The sequence below is a fragment of the Manis pentadactyla genome, unplaced genomic scaffold (genome assembly GCF_030020395.1).
Source record: "Manis pentadactyla isolate mManPen7 unplaced genomic scaffold, mManPen7.hap1 scaffold_276, whole genome shotgun sequence".
NCBI classification, from domain to species: Eukaryota; Metazoa; Chordata; class Mammalia; order Pholidota; family Manidae; genus Manis; species Manis pentadactyla.
In genome coordinates, this window is record NW_026644671.1 from 24,814 (window position 1) to 44,284 (window position 19,471).

At 41.5% G+C, this 19,471-nt stretch overlaps 1 protein-coding gene across 1 annotated transcript; it reads right to left on the reverse strand.

Annotated features, from left to right (window-relative positions):
• Nucleotides 1-7,813: 7,813 nt before the first annotated feature.
• Nucleotides 7,814-8,624, reverse strand: LOC118923999 (melanoma-associated antigen 10-like). The gene has a single exon (XM_057496713.1). It carries the CDS (start codon nucleotides 8,622-8,624, stop codon nucleotides 7,992-7,994), a length of 633 nt encoding a protein of 210 aa, XP_057352696.1. The 3' UTR covers nucleotides 7,814-7,991.
• Between the last annotated feature and the right edge of the window lie 10,847 nt (nucleotides 8,625-19,471).

A 19,471-nucleotide genomic window follows, 5' to 3' on the forward strand; every position in this document is an offset into this window, starting at 1 on the left:
ATATCAATATTAACATGTTCTGACCTCTGAACATGGTATGTCTCTTCATTTATATTAGTATTCTTTTATTTCTTCCAGTAATGCTTTATATATTCTGGTTTTCATATCTTGCACATCTGGTGTCAAATTTTTCCTTTTAATTTGAACATTTTCTGATGCTATTTGGTAGTTTTTAAGTTTTTGTTTTTGGATGCTTTTCTAAATAGCAATGAAAAATTTTTTATGTTAATTTCTGAGTGTTCACAGCTAGTTTATAGGAGTGTAATTTATTTTTTATATTGACCTTACATGTTTTCTAAATTTTTCATAATTCACATATTCTAGTAGCTTATCTGTGGATTCTCTAAGATTTTCTGCAGAGATGATCATGTGTTCTGCTAATAAACACAATTTTACTTTTTCTTTTTCAAGCTCTATGCTTGTTTTCCCTATATTTTATTGCACTGGATAATACCTCCAGTGCAATGTTGAATAGAAGTCTTACCTTAAAATCTTATACCATTTTTCATGTAATATAAGAACCTCACGGCAGTATACTTCCATTTCTCTCCTTAACCTTTGGTGCTGTTTCTGTTGCACATTTTACTCCTATATATATTTTAAGCCCCACACTCACTATGTTGTCATTAGTTTTTTATTTAAACAATTATCTTTTTTTTCCCTCTTCACTTTTAACTTTATCTGGCAAAGTAGCACTGCGCAAACTGTTTAATAACTAAGACATAGCTCACACAGTATGTTAAATTCATATACATTATCATCAGCAAATAAGAAACTGAAAAAGACAGTATTGAGCTACAAGTCTCATATATATATATATATTAATAAAAAGGATTAGCTGTTAGCTATTAGTTAGGTCCAACCACAACACATGAGGGTTTTAAGGAACATCATCTGCCATCTTCTTAAGTTTTAATATTTGCAAATGCCTAACTTTAAGGTAACAAAGCAGCTGGTTATAGCCACACATGCTATTCTGACACCACACAAAAGCTTTCACAAAGTAAACTCATCTTTTTTTTAGTAGCAACTAATGTACATTCAAATACAAAAAATCCCGTGAATGGTTGTGTTATCTGATGCTCAAAAGCAATCTGATAAATTAGTGTCAGAATAGAATTAGGTGCCCATGAAAAGAAAAATCGCTGCTCAGAGTCAAAAGTCACAAACTAAGTTTTCTATTTTGCAGAACTCCTTTTAATATTGGGTTTGGATTTATGAGTTTAGAGTTTTTATCAAATTTGTAAATTTTGGCCATTATTTCTTCAAATAATCCAGTCACTTCACAGTCTCCAGTTACACATATGTTAAGACACTTGATGCTGTCCAATGGCTCACTGATACTCTATTCATTTTAAAGTATTCTTCCTGTGTTTAGTTTTGTATCGTTTCTATATGCTTAAAGTTTTGGCAGTTTTTTCTGAAATATCTAATCTGTTGTTAATTCAATCCAGTGACTTTTCATCTCAGATATGACATTTTTCTCTAGAAGTTCTATTTGGGTCTTTTTTCTATCTCCAATTCTTTCCTCATCATGTTCCTGTTTTCCTCTACCTTCTTGTATGTATGACATGTATTTATAACTGCTGTTTTATCATCTCTGTCTACTAATTCTATCTGTGTTATTAATGGTTCTTTTTCTGTGGATTGATTTTTTTTCTCCTCATTGTGGACCATATTTTCCTATTTCTTTGCATGCCTGGTAATTTTTCGTTGGATGCCAAACATTGTGTTGTAAATTGCTGTGTGTTGGATTGTTTCTGCATTCCTTTAAATGTGTTTGTACTTTACTCTGGGACAAAGTTAAGTTACTTAGACAATTTTTTACCTGCTCAAGCCTTTTTTTTCAGTTTGTTAGGCAAGTCCAGTCCAGCCTTCATTCCAGAGCTAAGTGAGGACAACTTTTGGTAGATTGATTACAATCTACTATTGTTTTTATGCCATTGTAAATAGTATTTAAAATTTTTATTTTCTAATTGTTCATGGCTGATATATAGAAAAACAGGAATCATGCTAAATTTATTAATTCTAATAATCTATAGATTCTTTTGGATTTTCTATATACACACTTACACTGTTTGAAAATGATTATTTTATTTCTTTTCCAATTCTACTCCTTTTCTCCTTCTTTTTATTGGCTAGGACCTTTAGTACAATGTGACTAATAGTTGAGTAGTTGTCTCAACTGTGTTGTCATTAGCTTTTTATTTTAAAAATTATCTTTTTTTAGATAACTGGCTCACTCTTGGTCTTAGAGGGAAAAGTACTAAGATTATATTAAGTATGATATTTACTGTAGATATGTTTCTAGCTATTCTTCAGATTAAGAAGGTTCCATTCCTGGTTTTTAAGGTTTTATTTTATTAATGGGACACCTTTTCTCCAACTATTGAGTGTTGTGTGATTTTTCCTCCTTTATTTTGCTAATGTGATGAATTACATTAATTTAAAAAACTTTAAGCACCCTGGCGTTTCTTAAATAGACCCAACTTTATCATGATCTTTTAAAAAAATATTCTTTATTCAGTTTGCTAATCTTTTACTTAGGATTTTTACATCATATTTATGAGTAAAAATCATCTGTATTTCTTTTTCTTATTTTTATCAGGTTTTGATGTGAAGATTATGTTGGCCTAATAACATGGGTTGAAGTATTCATTCTTTCTTTGCAGGAAGAGGTTGTGTAATACTTCCTCTTTAAATATTTGATGACTTCACCAAAAACATCTTTTGACCTGAAGCTTTATCTTAGGATTTCTAGGAGAATATCATGGCTATGTCTTCCAAATCACTAATTTAATCTTTAGCAATCCTTTTTTTCCCTCAATTTTCTTTCATTTTGAATTTTAAGTTTTAACAACAAAGATCAGATTGATACATTTTAATAGCAGAGAGTTCTTCTTTTGTTTTGATGTCCTGTTGACTTTCTTTGAAGTTATTAAATGAATCCGTTTTAAATCTTTTAAAAAAAAATTTTTTGTCTTGGGAGGAAGTTGTTCAATTTTTTCATCTTGCGTCTTCCTTTCATTACCATGGTTTTCTTCAAATGTCTGGTGATTCTTGGTTGCCTATTCATATTCACCAAAGAGGGTCTTGGTTCATCATTAGATGATACAGGTTTCTTTAGCAGTCACGGATGGACAGTACATCATCTCAATAAATTTCTTCACTGAATGGAGGATTGAGTAATTTTCCCGAAGTGTAAGTGGGTGCATGTGGTTCAAGTCTTCCCTCCAGAGTGCTTTGGTATGGAACTGCTAGGCAGGCCAGGGATTGTTACTGCCAAAATAAGGAAGTCTTCATCCTTTAAAGAACATTCAGTTTAACTCCTTCACACATATGTGGGGTAAACTGAGTTAAATAAATTGCTCAGGTTCACACAGCTAGCTAGAGACAGAACCAAGAGTAAATCTTAGACCTTTTGTACCTTACAATATAACATTTTCACCATAAAACGATGATGATTATAAATTCTGTTTTTTTTCAGGTTACCAGAATGGTTTAAAGTCCAAATTCAATTCCCGGTCTTTCAAATCTTCTAATCATGTGACCCCAACCTATCTTTTATCTTCTTGTCTGAAATGTTTATTTATCCAGCAAACTGGATTATGTGTTACTCGCAAACGTGTCTCTCTGTATACTTTTCCCTTATTTTGTGAATATCTTTCCTCTTTCTTTGTTGACCTTTCCCAATCATCAGCAATGCTTCCCATGCTCATGTTCCTATAATACCTTTTCATGTGCTCATCATCGCCCATATTTTAGAGTGCTTGTCAACACTTGTGACTTGCAACATAAATTAGAGAGTTTTATTTTATGATCATCCCTTTGGGTTGACAACAGGCCTCTTTTACCAGTAATCTTGTGCCAGGAGGTGTGAAGGAGTCATTTTTCCCGTATCATTATGTGATGGAAGGAGGGACACATTGTCATTTTTAGAGCTAAAGTCAATATTTTCTCATAAAAGACAGGAAACTGGGAGAGAGAAGTTACTAGAACAGCCTGGCTACTAGAGAGAGCAGAAATGGACCTGGGAAGTTCTCCCTGGAGATATGAAGAATTCTCTGATGAAACCTGTCTAAATGTGAGCAGATATTAGCTGGGTAAGTCTCAGAGTAGACCTGAGTAGACCATCAAAGAGAATACACACACTTATTTGAGCCCAGTAATAATGACCTGTTCCTTCCCGAAGGGAGATTTGTGATTAGTTCTGTCTAGTAATGCAAGTATGCCTATGATGACATGGGAGCTGCATGTGCCGACAGGGAGAGAAATGCTGTGGAGAGGTCTCATTTTCAGAAGTTATAAGTTACATTGGGTGCTACTCACTGGGAACTTGGAAGAACTGGGAATGTGCATATAATTTTGAGAGACCAAAGAGCATTGGAGGGGCTTTGACAGACAGGAGGAAATTTAGTCTTAATTTGTTGGTGTTATTTTCTTTTAAATCAGATCTCTTCCTACTCTGCCTGGCTATCCAGTGATGAATTTTTAGTATTCTAGGCAGACGTTCAGCCAAAGGGTGATAAATCCCTGAGCATGTAAGTCATGCCTTTCATCCTAAATGAGTTGTTCTTATTGTATAATTTTCCCTTCTAGGATACAAGCACAGATGGATCCACCACAGACAGATACATCAGGGAGGCAGGTTGCATTTGTCTCAGTGTTCCTTTCCTGGCCTCTCTTTTCTACTTTTAAATCCCTGGCTTGGCACAGAACTTGGTTCAGGGAGGTCTTACTGAGTGCATGTTGAAGGTTTACTTTTGTGAGTCATAGTGCTGGGGATATAGTTGCACTGGGGCAAGGTGCTTTCTAAACATTTTCTAAAAGCTTTTAATTGTAAGTAAAATAGTAGATCTTGTAAGAATCTTATGCAAGTAAATGAAATTTCCAATGGCTGACAGGCAGGGGCGGCTCCTCTGGGGCCCCTTGTCCTCCTCCCTCAGGGTCCTCACCACAATGCGGGCACGGCCTGTGATCCTGTGAATGTTGACCGGGGCCCGTCCCCTCAGACCAAGGCCCTCCCTGCCCTGAGACACTCCTGGGTGACGTCTGCGGCCGTCCCAACAGGTCACTAGGCCCAGGAGTTCCCAGGGCGATGGAAGGCATGGCCTGAGGTGGGCTCCAGGGGCACCCTTGGCCCTCCCTCCTGGCCTCCCATTGACCCCCGGTGGGTCTGTGCCCCCGCCCTCTGCCCACCTGGGTTCCCTCCTCAGACCAAGTCCTTCCCTCTCACGATTCAAAATGGCGGGCGGGGACATGGGTGCGGCATGTGGGAGGTGTTGCCCAGCCTGAGGACCCTCCCAGGGCCTCTTTGAGAGACGGCATGGCCCCCCTGGATTCTTGGGCGGGGGCCCTCAAGCCTCCCCGCGGTTCTACCTGGAGTCCTTGCGGGTGACCTGAATCCGGCGTCCAACACCGAGGCCGTGATGTCTCGTCCCTCAGGCCTCCCGGGAGGAAGACTAATGACATCACATCTGGAAGCCGGGTCAGACTGCCCCCTGGAGGCTTCCAGGATAAGCACACAAGGATCCCGGGGGTCCTAGCTCCTCCCTCTGGGCCTCCGTTAAGGCCCGCCTTATCCCAACTGACTCGGCTCACGAGGCCCAGGGCTCTGCCTCCCCAGGTCCCTAGTGGACGTGGTGTGGTGCTGGGGTGTGGAGAGGTGGGGCAGTGGGGGGAAGAAAGGGAGATGTGGGGGATTGAATTTTGGGTGCATGGCGGGAGGTGGCACGGGGTCCAGAACATACACACTTGTGCAGAGTCCTCACCATACCCAGGAAGGTGCGCCTGAGGCACACAGGATCGGTAGCTGTGCCTACAGACCAGTGGGCGTGGGCCAGGCGTTAGGCATGGGGCACACCCCGTGTAACATCGCACCAGCACCTCAACCTGTCCCTGTGCCCAGTTGACAGGTCTGCAAAGGGAGGCATAGAGAGTTCACGGGAAGGCTGGGCTGCAGAGCAGCAGGACTCTGATTCCAGCCAGGTGCCTCCCGGTAACTCGGGAGCTGAAGGGGGCAGGCCCCTGAAGGAGTCCTTGCAGCCAGCTTCCTGTACGGGGGCTCCTGTGTTGAAGGCCTCCCCGCCCCTGCAGAGCATGTCTCGTCTAAGGGTCCAATGGCCATGACTGCAGCCCCGGGCATGCGGGAACCAGTGGGCCCTGCGTTCCATGGCCTCATGGCCTGAGAATTAATGCACGGTCCCTGGGGTGACTCTTGTAGTAAGGGCTGTGACAACGCTTCTGCTCAAACTGGAGTGGCAAGGAGTTGTCACCTGGCCCCCCCTAAGTACGAGCTGACTGCCAGTGTAGTGAACCCGCGAGGCCAGGTGAGAGTCCAGACAGATGTGCACGAGCACTTGACATCTATGCTATTCACCATTGCACAGTAGACGCCCTGCACACGCAGCTGTGCCCGTCTGTTAGGACACACACACCCACGTTCTGTGGCAGGTCCTTCAAGTCCAGGTTCACAGCTAAGATTCAAATCATTGTCTGCATCTCAGCAGGGGAGGACGCCCCCTTCCCTCCAGGGCCCCTATTGCACTTCCCAGGGCAATAACCTCTAATAGCTCAGCAGGCCCTGCTTTCCACGCAAGGTCACACTCTTAACCTGAGACTCACTGCTGTGGGCCCACACACTTGTGCCCCAGCTGAACACACGGACCCCGGCACAGATGGGCTCTTTACCTAGGGGTGGTGCTTTCTCGTCTTCTTGGGACCCCAGCCTCTAACACCTGCTCCTCAGAAAGGATTTCTTCCCATGACACCTTGGGGAAGCTGCAGCTCAACTGGCCACTGAACATGCACTCACCCCAAACTGCAGCTCTGCCCACCTTCCTCCCAGAGGATATTTTACTCACTTTGAGGGCCGGGTCGCTTCCCCAGCTGGAGCAACAACCTACAGGCTCCTAGAAAGGAAGTCCGCCTCCCACGTCTTCCCTCTTGGGCAGCTTCTCTTCCTTCAAATCACCGATTTTGATTCATTTCATCCCCATGGACCTCTACCCTTGCTTACCATTGGTTAAAGGGAACTCAGGGCCACCGATAATAGTGTCGTTTTCAGGGACTCAGTACTCGCCCTCCCGGGCCAGGGAGAAGACGGCCCACCACTGACTTCTGGGCCTCACTTCAAGGGGCAGGACCCTTATGCCTCTGCAAATGCTTGCAGATGATGGCTATGCAACACCTAGGGTGGCGGGCACTGTCCTCAATGGCACTGGGGCGAGAGCCCAGGGTACCCCCCTTGCTGCCCCCGAGGAGACCTCACCGGGTTTGGCCGAGACCTGAAAGGGACTAATCAGAGCAACGTTGCATTTCAGCCTTGCCTCTCACCCCTAAGCTCGCCATCCGCCAGTCTGGCTCTGCTCACACTTTCCTCACAGGACACCAGCTCCTAGACTATCACTCTTAGGTGGGTGCATGCAGGGGGGTGGGTGTCCTGCTTACCCAGTGGCCCACTGCTAACACAGGGCCGTCCAGTGAGCAGAGGCTCGGGGAATTTGGGAGAGTAAATGAGCCAGGGAGCAGGAATGTCATTTATTACTATTTAATTTCTTCTACACACTTGAACAAGCTAAGAAAATCTAGATACATATCTTTCCTCATACAACTATAGACTAATAATTATGAGAGAATACAAAAATTAACCATTTAAATTAATTTCTCTATTTCATTGCTAAATTTGTTCCCATTCCGAAGGAAATTCTTATTCTAATGTCATGGGAAGTTACAAGCTACAAAGAGTATGATAGGTTTTTCCATCTTGTTTTACAAAATAGCAAAACTATGTCTAATCAACCAGATAAACAGCAGTAAATGTGTGAGCAATGTCCATCTACAATTCGATTCTGATGATAGGAAACTTTCTAAAACAACTAAAATCTGAAAATACCAAAAATAAAAGAAGATAAATTGCCCCAGCCTTGCCCTCCACCGCTTCGTTCACTGACTGGCCTTTGACAACACAGAGGGGACAGGGTGTGTTGACGTCACTCAGGGCAGAAGCCAGGGGACGTTACACTAGAACTTGCACCGGCCATGGCGGCAGCATTGTCTGCGGCGGCAATGCTAGCCTGGCCTGGCCCTCCCTGATTTCCCACATCCTCCTTATACCAGGGAAGACAGGCATTAGCGGTGCTATCTTTGACCTTGGGCCAAAACTCCAGGACTTCCACCGCGTCGGTCTCCACGTGGGCCCTGGGGCCCCAGAGCAGGTGGAAGCGAGTGGGATTGCTGTCAGGCACCTGCTGGTACTCCAGGTACCGCTCCTGCACCCAGACCCCGATGATGAGCTCCCTGGGGTCCCCGAAGATGACGTGCTCCCTCCCGGGAAATATCCCTAAGACACCCAGCATTTCCCACACCTTTTTCTCAGGGACTGAGCCACCCTCCAGGAAGATAATGCTCAGGAGCAACAGCAGGAGGCTGCTCTTGGGCAGGGTCTCCTCATTGTGCAGCTGCCCGCGGTAGGTGATGTCCAGGGCTATGACCAGGTTGTAGGAGTGGTCGCTGGGATCCACTTCCTCCATGTCCATGCCAAAGGCCAGCTGCAAGCACTCGGAGACGCAGCTGAAGATCACAGGGAACTGGTCCTGGTGATCCAGGCCCAGCACCTCCAGCATCTCCGCCCTCGTGGTGGCCGGCTCCACGGCAAGGTACTTGAGGAGCAGGAAGGCCACCAGGTGAGCTACCTTGTCGATAATCACGACACTGGGAAAGGATCTGGCTTCTGGAGGGACCTGTGAAGTGCCCAGACCCGCCTCCACTGTGCTGCTGGAGCCACCATCGGATGGTGTGGATGGCACGCAGGCAGAGGCAGTGGGGGAGGGGCAGGCACGCTCAGGGCCCTGGAGGGGACTCGGGGTGGGTGAAACCATAGAAACCTCTTCCTCACCGCTTGAGATATGAGCAAAGCAAGAAGAAGAGGAGGGGGAGGAGGAGGACGTGGCGGAGGCGGAGGACCTGGAGGAGGAGGAGGAAGCAACCTCCTCTGTCGCCCCAGGGTCCTGTGCACCCACGAGGCCCTGGGTCTCTGTTAGGGTCGGAAGACCTTCCTCAGGCATGTAGCGCCGTCGCTTCGTGGGACGACGAGGCATGACTTGTTGAGCAGCTGGAGGGAAGGAGCAACAGCAGGAGGTGGGTGCTGCGGACCCTGGCGCCTGGGGGGAGAGGGAGCGTCAGAGGCCTGGGCACAGACACAGGCCCCTGGCAGCCCATACACAGGCTGCTTCCAGGGCTCCTCTTTGGGGGTGAGCACCTGCCTCCCAGGGGTCTCCCCTGCTACAGGTGCACCCCGAGGCTCTGGTACTGGGCGACAGGGACCCTCTGTCTGGGGTAGGAGAGCCCTAGGAACACAGGTTGGGGGCCCCACCTTGACTCCTGGCTTGGCCTGGGCCTCTGCGGGTCTGCGACCTCAGGACACGTGCCTCACACCAAGGCCTTCTTCACCTGCCGGTTCCCGGATTCCCTGAAAGAGGTCATGAGGGGGCACCTCGCTGCCAGGACTGCCATCCCAGCTCTGGGCTCCCAGTGCCGACAGGAGGGGTGGTCCCTTGCCCAAGGGCGGCCCTGCTCCTTAACCCAGTCCCAGTCCCCAGTCCCTCTGAGGCCCGGAGCTTCCCAGGCAGACTCTTTTCGGGGGCCCAGGATCCCTCAGTCCTGCCGCGGGCTCCTCATCATGACTTCCCAGCAGGGCCTGGGCCCTCCTGTCCGATGACCCGAGGGCCTGCTCCTTAAAGCCAGTCCCAGTCCCTCTGAGGCCCGGAGGAGGAAGTCAGGGCACACCGCGTGTAATCACTCCGCCCCGGGGTCTCTTGGGGCTGACAGGCAGGGGCGGCTTCTCTGGGGCCCCTTACCCTCCTCCCTCAGGGTCCTCACCACAACGAGGGCACGGCCTGGGATCCTGTGAATGTTGATGGGGGCCTGTCCCCTCAGACCAAAGGTGCAGGAAGATAGGGTTTGCGAAGTTGGGGGGCAGCAGGTGAGGTGGTGTGCAGCGGGGGGAGGGTTTTTAGGGAATGGGGATTTCGGTGGATGTGAGACGGCATGGCCCCCTGAATTCTTGGGAGGGGTGCATATTATACACACCTGTATATTTGTATAGCTTTAGTGCAGTGCATATGTAAGCATACACACATACATACACATATATGACATAACTAGACTAACAACTTGATTTCTATGGGCCATTCACGGGGGCATGAAAGTTTACTTTATGTGAGTTAATCGTAACGGTCAATATATAGAATTTGAGAACTCTGTTGCGGTCATTTTTTTATAACAGAGTGTGATGTATGTATACTAGTCCTTTCAAGTTAACTCTACTCTACTTTCCTCCTGTAGCATTATGTTCTTACTGAGAAGAATGCAAATCCTTCAGAGCAGAGGAGACTGTCCCAGTCATCTAAACATGATGGAGCGTCTTAGAAGGAAAAAAGTTAGTTCTTATTGCTGTCATGTTTAATTCCAACTATAAAATAAAGTTGATAGTTCTGTTTTTCTGCATCAAAGCAGATTGTGAATTCTTCGTATTAAAAATATTTTCTACAGAATTTAAAAATCCATATGAAAAGCACTGGTGGCATTTCAGGTCCCAGGCAGTTGTGTGATGTTTTGCAACTTGGGTTATGTCATCAACGTACACTTCTGTTGGTGTTAAATAAGGCACAAATTTCATGTTATGCACCTTTTGGCAAAGTGGGAGAACATATTTCACCACATAGTGCTTATTTTGAAGAAATGATGTGAAAATATTTTGTAGTAGGGTTCTTTTTTTATTTTATACTTTATAACATATTTTCCACCATAAAATGAGACATTCATAATGGAAAATTTGGCAAATAAGATTATGTAGGAGAAAGAAAAAAAGTGAACTATTATTGCACCACCCAGAGCTGAACACTACTACCCTAACCTCCTGGATTGTTATCTTATGTTTTCTTTACTTTTTAAAGAAAACAATTGTATTCTGTGACACACATACATTGGTTTTTTTTAAAGAAGTTTTATCTTTTTTTGGGAATTGCTTTCCTTTTTGAAATGTGCAGGGCTCAAGTTTAGCTTGTTGTTCATTCTTTCAACACACACTGATTGAACACCTGCTATGGGCTATGTACTTTCTATGTGCCGGGGACACAGTCATGAGCAAGGTAGACTTGGCCTTTCCTTCATGGGACTCCCGGTACAGCTGAAGAGAAGCCAGATAAAGAAGTAACGATGCGGCTACGATAGGAGGAGTGCCCAGTTCTGTGGGAGCACATAGCAGGAGCGCTGGCCCGGACTTCAGGAAGAGACAGGAAAGAAAAGGTGAGAAGGGTCAGCAGGCTTCTGTTATGTAATCACCGCATGGTGGGAGGAATGTTTCGGGCGTGAAGGCCCAAGCACATGGAGTACTTGGAGCCCTGCAAGTTGTTCAGAGTGGCAGCTACTTTGAATTAAATGTTGGATCGGCAGACCTTTATAACCTACATTGAAGAGTTGGATTTTATTCCGTGGACAGAAGGGAACCAATGAAGGGTTTTAAGCAAAGGAATGATGTGGTTAGATTTATAGCCTGAGAGGTTACTCTGGCTGTTGTACGGAGAATTGGAAGTGAGCAACACTGGGGTCAAGGGAACCAATAATGAGGTTATTGGGTTAATGCGGGTGAGAAAATATGGTGTCCTGGACTAGGACAGTGGCACTGGGGATAAAAGTACAGTTGACCTGTGAACAGCACGGGTTTGAACTACGCAGGTTCACTAATATGGGCATTCTTTTCAATGAACACATTGGAAAAATTTTTTGAGATCTGCAACAATTTGAAAAAAAGATTTCCTTTTCTCTAGCTTGCTTTATTGTAAGACTGGCATATAATGAGTATAACATACAAAATAATGTGTTAATCAGCTATTTTGCTGGTAAGTCTTCTGAATAAATGCTATTAGTAGTTCAGTTTCTGGGAGTCAAATGTTATACACAGATTTTTGACTTTGCAGGGTGGGGGACAGGGGATGTCAATGCTCCTAACGTCCTGGATTGTTTAAGGGTCAACTGCAAATCCATTTTCTTTTATGCCCATCGCTTTTATGAAGCTAGTATGCTGTAGGTACCACAACCAGGAGAAGACAGTGCAAGAAAAGAATCTTAGCGGTTAATTTAACTTAAGGATATAAATATAAAAACCTTACGCGTCTGTGTGTGTGTGTGTGTGTGTGTGTGTGCTGAATCCAAGAATGTATTAAGTAGGCTTTGTTTCAGGAGTGCAAGGATGTTTTAATGTTGGAATGCACAGAAATATAATTCCATTAATGGTCTGAAGGAGAAAAACTATGTGATTTTCTGAAAAGGTGTAGAAGAAAACAGCTGATAAGTATGAACACCCATTTATGATTTAAAGAAATCTTAGCAAACTAGGAGTAGAAGGGAACTCCCCCTAACCTTACAAAAGGAAACAAAAATGAACATATTTATTAGAGAAAATTTAGAAGGTAAAAAACAAAGCACTGATGTCACTATTTAACACAACACTAGAGGATCTAGCCAAAGACATCATTTAAGAAAAATAAATTACTTGCAAAGATTGAAAGAGGCAACTTCTGTCATTTGCATATAATATTAAGATTTACATAGAAAATTCAAAATGCTTAATGTAAAAAATGATTAAAAAGCAGAAATTTCACTATTTAGCAACATTAGGAAAAAAAGAAAATAAGATAGCTCTCGGAAATAAACAATTGCTGAAAAAAAAATCAAACAATGAAAGACAGTAAAAATCCCTCCAGAACATAACAAGCAAAAAGATGAAAAACATGAGACATGATATATGGAATTCTGCAGTTCTAGCATCGATTAGAAGTTCCACAAAGAACAGAGAAAACTTGGAAAAAATTATCAAAGAAATAATATATAACACCTCCAGGACCAGAAAAGGATGATGTGCAAAACACACCAAGTACTAGCCTGAATTAAAAGGCCCACTCATTTGTTCAGAACACCAATATCTTTTGAGATCATGCTTCCAGAGAATACTAACTTTGAATCGAGAAATGTAATAACATGGTGAAAGGGCATGTTTATTCTTCCAGAAAAGAAAGAAAGAAAAAAGAAAAGAAAACTATAAGGTGAACAAAGTGCTAAAAGAATATGATCCAAGTTTAAATAAAGCAAATTGGTATACAGAATAGTTTTGATCAGTTTTCATTTGACCCCAACATATGTAATTCTCCCTGGAAACAAAGAGGTCATAAAATTGGAAAAACAGTAAAGGTAATCAGAATTGGTTCATTGGCCCATTTAGCAAGCAATATTTACATAATGTGAACCCTACTATTTTAATCAATTTTAGAATTGATCTAACCAGGGAGACTTTATAAAATAGAATGAAAATGTTTACTTTGCAGAAGTTGCAATGTGAAAATCAGTAACAGAAGGAAGGAGAAAGGTGCCTTTATCAGCTCACAAAACATACTTCCAACTACATTACTTAAAGTTACCGAGCAACTAAGAGTGAGGTGAGTTAAATCCTTACCAACGGTACATCAAGTCAAAAGAAGTCTAAACTTGGTGAGACAAAAATAAAATACGTGATGGCAACCACCAGGAACAGTTAAAGGCAGTTGAAGTGTGGGATGTACAACAGCAATCATATGTGTATCTCTTACTTTGATGATTTTACAAATCATTTGTATCTATACCTAGAAATGAGGTAATTGAACAAAGGGACATTTACAGTTGGTTTGAAATGATAGGATTATGTATTATTACCTTTCCCTTTTTACATTTGATTCAGTAATGCTATTATGATAACTGGACAAATCAAATTCAAAAATATTTTCAGAGCAATCAGGCCAGCTATGAGCAAGCTGCTTTTTGAGGATATGAAGAAGAAAAAAAAAGACAGAAATGTCCTATAAATGTTCTTTATAAACAAAATGGAGGAGAAAATTAAGACACATAGATAGAACATATGCACAAACACCTTCATTCAGCATTTCCCAAAAATGAGTTTATGGAGATCAAGTTAAATATTTCCCATATTTTTATTAGTTGAACTCCTCTTTCTGAATTGTCTGTTCTTTAAGCATTCACCTATTGCTATCCTACACACACACATATAAAGAACTACACATTGATAATCCATGGCAGTGACAGTAGTATTCCTCATCTGCTATTCACTTTTGATATGAGCAACTAAATCCTTTCGTGATCAAATCTGTTCATTTCCTTCATGATTTATGATCTTTGAGTTTAAAGTCAGCTTAACATCAGACTTTAAAGGCTTAATATTTAATTGTTTTATAGTTTTAATTTTGATAATTCACACAGAATTTTGAATGTAGCATGGGGTAGGTTATCTAACTAATCCCAACAACATCGTTTCATATGTGAAGTTTCATTTATGAAGCAAATTCCTATAATAAGATACATGTTGGGGACAAGATGCTTTGGATTTTTTTAAAGTGATCACTGACATATATATAACACTGATCATTTTTTGTCTCCCCAATATTTACACCTCACTTGTTTTATGTCTTAGTGTTTTGGTTCATTCATTTAATGCCTTAAGAACTTCTTCCATTCTAGTAAATATGTTAAGTTGAAGATATGTAATGGTAAATGAAAAAAAGATTCCCCTGAAATAATGATGGCAAGAGTGAGCAGCATTGTTTCTTATTGATAAGAGTCTGAGTTTAAAGAATGATTTTCATTATTTAAGATATGTATTAATGTACATTATACCATAATATTTATGTTTAGACTTTTTTGTTCACTTCATCGGTTTCCCAATGCAACAAAATTTAAAATATAGAACTATGATAGGTAACAAAGAAGAATTAAAAGCGCTACTGGAAAACTTAAGGGGAAGAGTGTTTCATCTTTTATTTTCAAGGAAAGTCTACATATTATGAAAACAAGCATTTGTTATATCATTGAGTACAGAGCTCACATAGCAAACATTTCACCATTTTTATCACATATCAGATGATCTAGAATCAAAATTGTCTTAACAGGCTTATGTCTTTCACTGCTTCATGACAATCACGTTACCATATTTTAGTGAAACACTCTATCTAGCTTTAAGGTTTCCTTTTGAGTAAAAATGAGACCTAATAATTTTTAACCAAAAATGTACATATGCTATTGCTTGTAATAGGATCCATAAACACTATACTATGACTTAGCATTTAGACATGAAACATGTCTAAAACCTCTGAAGAATACTCTATTAATAAGCAAGACATCTATAATGCTTTAATCTTTCCAGGTAACACCATTTATATCAGTAACTGTAACGCTGTAACTTTCAGTGTTTCACATAACTAGTCAGGATATATATTTCTTTAAGGGTGGGAGTAAGAACAGAAGAGAAGAGATACAAGTGTCAGGTTTCACAGTTCTGTTAAAAGCTCAAAAATCAAAACTATTGTCTTCTCCGCATCAAAACTGTGCCACAAACTTGAAGGCTGTTTCAGCTTTAATCCCATGACTCACCACCTACTGGATTGGGAGCTTGTAACAAAGAACACCCTCTTGTGTTGAAAGTACCCTTGCCCTGGTAATTCTTAAAAAAAAGGAAGAAGGAAACATTTAGTTTTATGACATCTCTAAAATTACAATGCCCAGAGAGCAGGGACTCAAGCTTTCTACCATGTCTTCCCCAAACACATATACATATATATAAAACGTTCTTCTCACTAAATTCAGTCCATCTGGAAAAAGGCCCATATAACCATGGAGATCTGAACTGTGCACAAAATATTTCAGGAAAAAACTTTCTTAATCCAATAGTTTTGACAAGTAAAAGAACTTAAAAGCTCTACACTTCAGTGATTAAGCATAAATATTCAATGACTAATATGCCCATTATCTCTGTATAAAAGTAGTGATGCCTATAAACTGACACATCAGAAAAGATGTGTAATTCATTATCTCAAGTCTTTTATCTTGATTAATAATGTAGTCACAATTCCAAAAGTAAAGAATTCCTACGGAAAATTTGTAAGACCCGAAATCAGAATTTGAAATGCCAGCAAACCTAGGAAAAGAGGATATTTGAGCATAAAATTCAAAGTCAATTCCTCACCTTTAAGACCAAAAATATACATGTACACAGAATTTTAGAAATACTACAGGAATCTTCTAGGTAAGAAAATAATGACTTAAATTATTGAATGTTTAGTTACTTCCCATTATTAAGTACGACATTCACAAAGAGAAACTGTAAGCCAAGTTCCGAATTCTTCCCCTCAACTAACCTTTCTAGTATCAACTGATGCAAACACATTTCCTCTTGTACTACCACTGGGGCCCGGAACGTGTACTACAGGCAATTTCTTCCAACCATGCAGGAACATCCTGTTGAGCCTTAAAAAAGAGAATTTACTTCATATACTATACCATGCTTAAGAAAATCTCAAGGATGGCACAGATTACTCTTCCTGAATATATGTATATATAAAATGTCTACTTTTAATGATAAAGAACACCATCACTTCAGTTTTAAAAATTTGGAACTTACATCTGACAATACTTTCACCAGAGGCTGTGCCAAATGGTTATCTGATTCAGGATCAAAAAAGGAAATAGCTCTGCCAGTATTTCCACAACGACCAGTACGTCCAATTCGATGGACATACTCCTCAATGGTAGAAGGAAGATCAAAATTGATAACATGTTGAACATTTTCAATATCCAGCCCTCTGCCTGCTACTGAGGTAGCAACAAGAACCGGGCACCTTCCACAGCGAAAATCCCCTAGACTCTGCTCTCTCTCTCGCTGCTGCCGGTCACTGGAAAGAAAAGAGACCATGCATATGGACAGTACTCGAAAAAAATATTACAGAGAACCAGTAAAGTTCACATTAATTTCTTTTTAATAATGGTAAGAATAGCAGCATTTAATATCAATGTCTCTCTCTTATATGCCAGGTGTTATACTGATTGCTTTCAAGCCATCATTTTATTTAATTCTCAGAATGACACTCTGAGGGTGGAACAATGATCTCCATACAGGCAATGCAGAGAGCCAAAGTGCAGACTAACATATGACAAACATCAGAGCTTACCTATTAATAATCTCTTTCTAGTCTTAACAAAAAAATACACGCTTCATGATGAGAATGCTTCACAAACAGAAGGTTTTTTTAAGTACTAATCTCAAACTTCTACCTGTTCAGTGACTATCTTAGATCCATTAGTAAAGTGTCAATAAAGTTGTGTTAATATGACATTTTTAAGCGTGCCAATACAAAACTGTCAGGAAACAGAAAGGTAAGAGTGAGCAAAGGACAAATTTAGATGTAAGGACAAGAGGGTGTTAAGTGTGACCTGTTCAGAAGGTATCACTCCTCATGAGTCTAAGAACTTGCCCCCATCCATTCCCACCATTTAGTCCTTACAGAAACTTAAAATGAAGATGAAGGGCAAGTTTAGATCTTGAAGCTTCTGAACCCTAATCCTAGGATTATGTCATATTAGTTATATACACTGATGCTTTTGAACAAATGACAAATAGAAGTCCCCTCCCGACTAGGAAATCATATTAATCTACTTACCCATGAATACTTGTTGTTGATATTTTCTCTTGACAAAGAAAACTGGCAATAAAATCTGCTCTTTTCTTAGTTTCAACAAAAACCATGGTTCTTTCATCACCTAGAAGACAATCGAACAATGATTAACACTCAAACTACAAAATCAGGAAATGGATAAAAAGGTGCGGGGTGGCGCTCAGTAGGAAACAAGCTCATCTACCACTGTACTCCCAGCACTCTGACGCAGCCTGGTAGCTAACAGGAACTCAACTATCTCCTGAATGAATGAAAGATAAAAAGACAAGGGACTGTCTTCCTATTTTAGGGACAAAAAAAGTCACCTTGCCCCTTATCTTCCCCAGCCAACATCAGAAAGAAGAGACTTAGGTAAGGATAAATGATATCTACCTGTCAGCTCCTAGTGATTCCAAATTTTTCTCAGGCCCTTTATTTCCCTCTCTATAAACAAATGCCTTTGTTTACTTCCCAAGATAAGCCAATCTTTCACCTGCTTTTATTGCCCAAGGTAGCTATCATACTGACATTCAAACAGGGCTGATAAACCCTACAATATTTCGTGTTCCAACATTATCTTTTATTTCAAAAACCCCTTTATCCCCAAAGTATCTCATATATAAAGAAAATGAATAACTGGTCTTAACACATCAAAGAACATTTACTTATGAGCTTACTATTTGACAGAAATTCAAGCATAAGTCAGAGATTTTTCTACACAAGAAATTTCCCTATAAAATGTTAGAGACAGCTACTACAAAGCCACAGTAATCAAGACAATGTGGTACAGGAACAAGAACAGACACACAGACCAATGCAACAGACTAGAGAGCCCAGATAGAAACCCAAGCTTATATGGTCAATTAATATATGATAAAGGAGCCACGGATATACAATGGGGAAATGTATGGTAGAATATATTTGTAAATGACATATCCAACAAGGGGTTAACATCCAAAATATATAAAAAGCTCAAGCGCCTCAACAACTGAAAAGCTAATAATCCGATTAAGAAATGGGCAGAGGATCTGAAAAGACACTTCTCCAAAGAAGAAATTCAGATGGCCAACAGGCATATGAAAAGATGCTCCATATCGCTAATTATCAGGGAAACACAAATTAAATTAAAACCACAATGAGATGTCACCTCACACCAGTTAGGATGGCTAACATAGAAAAGACCAGGAACAACAAATGCTGGCGAGGATAGAGAAAGAGGAACCGTCCTGCACTGCTGGTGGGAATGTACACTAGTTCAACAATTGTGGAAAGCAATATGGAGGTTCCTCAGAAAAACAAAAAACAGAAATACCATTTGACCCAGGAATTCCACTCCTAGGAATTTACCCTACGAATGCAGGAGCCCAGTTTCAAAAAGACATATGCACGCCTATGTTCATCGCAGCACTATTGACAATAGCCAAGACATGGAAGCAACCTAACTGTCCATCAGTAGATGAATGGATAAAGAAGAGGTGGTACATATACACAATGGAATATTATTCAGCCATAATAAAAAAGCAAATCCTACCATTGGCAACAACATGGATGGAGCTAAAGGGTATTATGCTCAGTGCAATAAGCCAGGTGCAGAAAGACAAGTACCAAATGATTTCCCTCATTTGTGGAGTATAACAGCGAAGCAAAACTGAAGGAACAAAATAGCAGCAGACTCACATACTCCCAAGAAAGGACTAGTGGTTACCAAAGGGGAGGGGTGGGGGAGGGCAGGTGGGGAGGGAGGGAGAAGGGGACTGTGGGGTATTATGATTGGTGCACATGGTGTATGGCATGGGGGGTCAAGGGGAAGACAGTGTAGCTCAGAGATGACAAATAGGGACTCTGGCATCTTACTACACTGATGGACAGTGACTGCAATGGGGTATGGGACTCGATAATACAGGTGAATATAATAACCACATTGTTTTTCTTGAGAAACT

Excerpts from the sequence above, each read along its gene's own strand:
- LOC118923999 (XM_057496713.1), bottom strand. The coding sequence starts at position 8,624 with ATGCTGGAGGTGCTGGGCCTGGATCACCAGGACCAGTTCCCTGTGATC.